Here is a 6858-nt window from a genome sequence, read left to right on the forward strand (position 1 = left end):
TGTTGTGAAGATGTGATGTTAGTCACAAAGAAAGCATCACCATAAACTGTATAGACTGGCGACAATGATTGAAGTCAGACTTGAATACAAAACATAGCACATGACCTGTATTGACCGGAGGCGATGATCAAAGTCAAGACTCGAATATGGAAAACATCACATGAACTGTATAGACCGGAGACGATGATCGAGGTCAGACTTGAATATGGAAAACATCACATGAACTGTATAGACCGGAGACGATAATCGAAGTCAGACTTGAATACGGAAAACATCACATAAACTGTATAGACCGGCGACGATGATAGAAGTCAGACTTGAATAGGGAACACGGCACATAAACTGTATAGACCGGAGACGATGATTGAAGTCAGACTTGAATACGGAAAACATCACATAAATTGTATAGATCGGCGACAATGATCGAAGTCAGACTTGAATAAGGAAAACATCACATAAATTGTATAGACCGGCGACGATGATAGAAGTCAGACTTGAATACGGAATGCAGCACATAAACTGTATAGACCGGAGACGATGATCGAAGTCAGACTTGAATATGGAAAACATCGCATGAACTGTATATAGACCGGAGACGATGATCGTAGTCAAGACTCGAATATGGAAAACATCACATAAACTGTATAGACCAAAGACGATGATTGAAGCCAGACTTGGATATGGAAAACATCACATAAACCGTATAGACCGAAGACGATGATTAAAGTCAGACTTGAATACGGAAAACATCAAATAAACTGTATAGACCAGAGACGATGATTGAAGTCAAACTTGAATATGGAACACAACACATAAACCATATAGACCGAAGACAATGATTGAAGTCAAGACTCAAATATGGAAAACATCACATAAACTGTATAGACCGGAGACGATAATTGAAGTCAGACTCGAATATGAAACACCGCACATTAACTGTATAGACTGGCGACGATGATTGAAGTCGGACTTGAATACGGAACACAGCACATGACCTGTATAGACCGGAGACGATGATCGAAGTCAGACTCGAATATGGAACACCGCACATTAACTGTATAGACTGGCGACGATGATTGAAGTCGGACTTGAATACGGAACACAGCACATGACCTGTATAGACCGAAGACGATGATCGAAGTCAGACTTGAATATGGAAAACATCACATGAACTGTATAGACCAGAGACAATGATTAAAGTCAGACTTTAATATGGAAGACACATCACATAATGTGTAAACCGGAGACGATGATTGAAGTCAGACTTGAATATGGAAGACACATCACATAAACTGTATAGACCGACGACGATGATCGAAGTCAAGACTCGAATATGATAAACATCACATGAACTGTGCAGACCGGAGACGATGATTGAAGCTAGACTAGGATACAGAAAACATCAAATAAACTGTATAGACCGGATACGATGTTCGAAGTCAGACTTGAAAGGTCAAAGAGCAGCATATTGTCAACATAACAATGAATGCCTACAGCATCTAACATTCTTAAAAGTAATAAAGGAACAAAAATCTGTATAAAACATTACAACAACCAGAAAAACAAAAGATATATTAGTCCTCTTAATCTTTCTAGTCATGTCAGCATAGTACTTCAAAAGTCACTAATAAGGCAAAGTACCTTACGATTCCTTAAAACTTACAACCAACATAGTCAAAGAAAAAACCAAGGAATCAGCTAAGCAGAATAACACTATAGTCTAAGTTTTTTGTCTGACGAAATCGCGCTAGCTAGCTACTACTCCATAGGTATAGACACGTTAATATCGGGATATGATCTCTGCTCGTATGTTGGTTCAGATCCGTTACAGTCAGAAGTGTCTGTAGAAGTAGAATTTGGCAAGTCTTTGTTGCTCATGCTGTTATCGGCTTCTCCATGGTTATGGATTGGCATTTGAGATGTCTGGTTCAGAGTTATGTTGCCCATCGGTGGTGGTTGTGAGACAGGTCTTATCATTGAAACAGGGTCTGGAGAGTTGTGGATCACCGGTGGCATTCTTGGTTCAATCTGATGATGCTTCCTTTTGGTGTGTGTTTTAAACGCATTTGGCATGAAACTTCCGACCACCATCTAGCAATATAAGAAGAAATTATGTTCAATAAGTATGCTAACAAGATATAACGTTGGCTGAGAACGAGGTATACATGACACGATCTTAAATCGGAGAGGGTATTTGTCCTGTGAATGAGGTATTCAATGTTCTGTACATCGACTTAAATAGTAGAGGACTACTCTTTTCCGATTCACCAACATAACAAGCAACTTAGATTGCAAAGACGATAATCATCTTCTGTAAAACATTATTAAATTTGTCGTGTTCATCCGTTAAGCAATGGATATAAACTTACAAAGAAAGATGAACTTGTTAAACAAGATGACCATGTTTCGCGTTACTTTTCTACCTTTTCTTTTTAGTAAGTTGTACTGTACTACATGTCGCATCATAAAACATTTTTGAAATTGCAGAGAAATGATTCGGTCATACCCGGTCTCCCGGGTAGAACAAAGATGTACACTCAAAAGGCAAGGCTGACTAAGTAAACACATAGCAGGACTTACTTGGATGGGGCTTGCAGCCGTGAGCGAACCAGCAATACCACCACCAATAACACGCCCGTCTGGGCCAGCCAGTGAAACACTCAATCCACCGGACCTACTTTTCATGCCACCGTTATCAGAAACAGTGTATGATCCAGTTAACGCTAAGATCTCAAAGCGTCCCTGCATGGTCAGAGCAACAAAATGTGAATTTTCCAGAACAGACAAGGAGAGAACTCCTGTTTCCTCACACATGACAAAAACAATTCCAAAACGAAAAGCACGTGAAAGCTGATCTAAGGCTATATAAGTATAGTAGCAAGCATATCAGTTGGTCATTCATGGAAAAAAACCAGACCCTATGTTGCTCGGATTCTTCAAAATGTCAGCGGGTGCGTGCGGAATCGAAGGTGAAGAGTCCCCGGAACTTAGCCCAGGCACATCCAAGCGAGACAATCGAAGGTGAAGAGTCCGCGGAACTTAGCCCAGGCACATCCAAGCGAGACAAGTATAAGGCATCTGATAATTTATTTCATCCAGACATGTAGTATCAACTAACTGATCCTAGTGTTCCAAATGTTACATGATGTTAAGCTAAGCAAAAGTTTGGATGCTTATGACAATTCTAGTGATCTTTGTTTTGTCATCTAAATTTGAATTTCAGTACGAGGGGTCAACTGCAAAACTGCTGTTGTAAAACAAGAACAGCATTTGAACACAACTACCGAACACTAGTAAATAATATAGTTGGCGGATGGAGAAACTGGAAACTGATTCATCCTTTGTACTGTAACACGAGCAAATTACTCCGGAATGAACACAGGATTAGCATACAAAGTAAATTAGCTAATCCCATTTAAATAAATTACTAGAACAAATAAGAGAAGTGATGGTTATCAGTTAAAAATTCGCTGCACGTGCAAATAGCAGAATTGAATTTTCCAGTCATTATTGTGCTTCATTAATAAGCACAGAAGCTCCAGTAAACGTTGCTACTTTAAAAGTTCAACCATGTAAAAGCAACATGGACTCGGGCTTCAGCCAGAGTTCCGTTAATACACAGATTCAGACAATAATTATCGCTCTTCTACTAGTCAGTTTAGTACCAAACTTCGGAGTAGATTACAGTAGTAAGATAATCTTCCTATGCACATGTAAATGCAACACTAAATCAAGGTTAGCAAGTACACTGAGGGAGTGATTTAGTCGATTTCCTATAAATGGAAATAATACAACTTTTTGAGAAAGTTTTTTCTTTATTTGGGATAATAAGGTTGCCGCTCTACCCTTCCCCCTGTAAATAACAGACTTTTGTCTAGAGCAAGATTCGAACTCACGACATACACCCAACCCACACATCACATGTTGCGCTCTTACAACTTTTCGAGATCAGGTCAAGCCACCATGCACCGACAACTCTTCACCAGCTAATAGTTATAACAGTGGCGTCTAGACTGGTACCTAGTAACTCCCGCCCTATGTTTGTTTGGACTCTTCAAGAATGTCAACGGGTGCGTGTCGGTTTCGCCAAAGCTAGTGTATTTTTGGAGAATCCGACGTGGGTGCGGTATCGAAAGTGAAGAGTCCGCACAACTTGGCAGTCCCCGCCTACTAAAGCTAGAACGTAAGGGACTTCTCACGGAATTTTATACTTTATCAAACAGAAAGGGAAGGGAAAAAAATCATATCCCGCAGAGAATCTATCCTCCAAGTCATTAGATTCTTGGTCATAACTATTTTATTTTTCATTCTTTTTTAAGGTGGGGTGGTTGAGGTAGGGAAACAACAATAACAGAAGAACCCCAAGTAGCTAAAATACAGTAAAAGCTGATGCAATCTTGAAAAAGATACCAAGTACTACCTCCGTTTCCGTAAAAAAATCTTTCCTTTTTTGACAACGCTTTAGTTCCAACTTTCCACGAGGCACTTTTAAGACCACAAGTGTAAAGCGCGTTTTGATACATTCTACAAGATTCATGTGTACTTTCTTAAACTCCGTGTCAAGTCAACCAGTCAACCAGACAAACAAATCAAAACGGGGAGTACAAAAAACAAGATTAGGAACAAGAATGAAAACAAGGATCACACCTCATATGTCAAGAGACCACCAGAAGAACCGGGCTGACGAATCGTAACATTCGAAACAGAACCATTTGCAGACAGAACACAGATACCTCTTGAACCCTTCTGCACAAAAGAATAAACCTTTCCTGCCACATCCTACACATAAACACACCAGAGTACAATTCACACAAAACTTCCAGAACATCAAAAGTAAACAAAAACCTCAGATCTGATGAACACAAAAAAAATTACCTCTCCAGTATGAACAGTAACCACATGTGGCATAAAATCTCCTCCAGCTGTATGTGCAAACAGTTCACCTTCATAGACCAAAAAAGCAAACACTCTATGTTATAAAAAAGGTATTAGGTAAAACAAACTAAAGCAAACAAAACCAAATATTAGATCTTTTTGCCTGGTCATTTCAAGATTTACTCCCAAAAAACAAAACAAAAAAATAATAAGCAATTCTAGGGTTCTTGTCCACTTCTAATCAACTACAACAACATAATTACATCCTCCATCTCTCAAATATCAGAAAAAAAAAACACCCCAAAAGGCCAAAGTCCAAAAAAATATAATGAAGAAAAAAACATAAACACAAGAAAAGACTTTCTTTCCAAGGATTAACAAATCTTTGAGCAAAATCTCTATAAACACCCAAAAACACAAATATTTGTTTTGCCATGAAACTTAAAAATCTGATCTTTAAATATTTTTCAAGTTTTCACAAACTAGCTCAGACATGTTCTTGAGCTTTTCCGGCTTCGACACAAGTGGGGTCTAGAGAGCATAGAATGTTCACAACAACATACCCTGTCAAATCACACAAGTGGGGTCTAGAGGGCGTAGAGAGTCCACGGACCTTAACCCTACTTCCTAGAGGTAGAGAGACAATTTTCGAAAGACCCTTGACCCAAGGTGCTCAAATTCCAAAAATCACTACTAGAAAAACTTAAATTTTCAAGTTTCAAGATACCCCCTACTAAAGAGGCTGTTTCCAGAAGACCCTCAGCCCAAGTGCTAAAATTCCATAAAAACTCATATTTTCAAGTTTCAAAACTTCAAAATCTACAGCCAAACAAGAACCAAATATTTTCCAAGAATTAACAGATCTTTAAGCAAAAACACTATAAACCCACAAAAATCACTAAACATATGAATCTTGGTTTATTTTATTTTTTTCGTTGTTGTATTCAAACTTACCCAAAGAAGCAATTAACTGCAAGTTAGAACCACCAGAAGGTCTTCCACGTCCTCTTTTAGTAGAGGAAGAAGTTGAAAAACCACAAGAAGATGGTGGTGATGTTATGGTAAAACCTGTCACTGGTGACACCACCCCAGCACCACCAGGTAGTGGTGGTGTTGAAGTAACCAATCCTCCACCACCATCAACACCACCTGCTGCAGCAGCAGCTGCTATTGCAGCAGCTTTGGCAGCAGCAGCTTTGGCAGCTTTTATATACTGTGGTGTTAAATTCCCCTCAGCATCATACTTTCTTGGTCTCCCTCTCTTCTTCTTCTCCACCACCCCATTAACCCCCATCACCACCCCACCCCCACCCCCACCCTCTTGGTGGTGGGGTAGCACTACCCCACCCCCACCCCCATTTGCTGCTGCTGACACAACTTGTGGCAGAGGCTGTTGCTGCTGCAGTGGTGGTGGTGAGTCATACTCAGAGTTAACTCCCAGTGATCCTGATTCTGTACTCTCCTTGTCCTCCATTTCCATCATTTTCTTCCTTCAAAAAAACCCCAAAAAAAATTCAAGAATGAGAGTTTTATATAGTAAAGGTCAATTCGGTACACTACAGCTCTCGTTATACGCAGATTTCGACGACTTGTATAGATGTTTTGAAAGGGTTGGTAAACAAAATGGCGCCAGAACAAAAAAAATAAAACAAGGGTTTTTGAGAATACTAATGATGTTTGATTTGTGTTGAGGTTCCCTCCATTAATGGTGGCAATGAAAATAGCAAAAAAATAAAGTGAAAGATGGTAAAAATAAAAACAATATAACTACTGATATTATATCATATAAATATAAATATATTTGCTTTTTGTCTGGACTCTACTACTACTACTATATCAAAGTATTTGTTTAATGTAATTAAGTGAAATGACAAAATTGTCCCTTGTCACTAGGTTTACAATTTATGCCCCTAATATAATGAGATTGGTATATAGAAAATAGTTTTTTCTACCTCATAAGATTTTCAAACCTCACTTGTGAGA

The 6858-nt window shown here is 38.9% G+C and overlaps 1 protein-coding gene across 2 annotated transcripts; it reads right to left on the bottom strand.

Annotated features, from left to right (window-relative positions):
• Positions 1-792: 792 nt before the first annotated feature.
• LOC107843189 (AT-hook motif nuclear-localized protein 1) lies at positions 793-6651 on the bottom strand. Of its 2 annotated transcripts, none has more exons than XM_047395986.1 (5): positions 5830-6651; positions 4876-4943; positions 4648-4779; positions 2581-2742; positions 793-1113 (listed from the first exon to the last, which is right to left on the bottom strand). In XM_047395986.1, the coding sequence occupies exons 1-5, from the start codon at positions 6356-6358 to the stop codon at positions 1051-1053; spliced, it is 954 nt and encodes a 317-aa protein (XP_047251942.1). In that variant the 5' UTR covers positions 6359-6651; the 3' UTR covers positions 793-1050. The 2 variants fall into 2 exon arrangements, with proteins under 2 accessions (XP_047251942.1, XP_016542886.2); XM_016687400.2 differs by lacking the exon at positions 793-1113 and adding an exon at positions 1501-2091 and having other exon boundaries at positions 5830-6644.
• Between the last annotated feature and the right edge of the window lie 207 nt (positions 6652-6858).

Source organism: Capsicum annuum, chromosome 9, assembly GCF_002878395.1.
Source record: "Capsicum annuum cultivar UCD-10X-F1 chromosome 9, UCD10Xv1.1, whole genome shotgun sequence".
Classification (NCBI taxonomy): domain Eukaryota; kingdom Viridiplantae; phylum Streptophyta; class Magnoliopsida; order Solanales; family Solanaceae; genus Capsicum; species Capsicum annuum.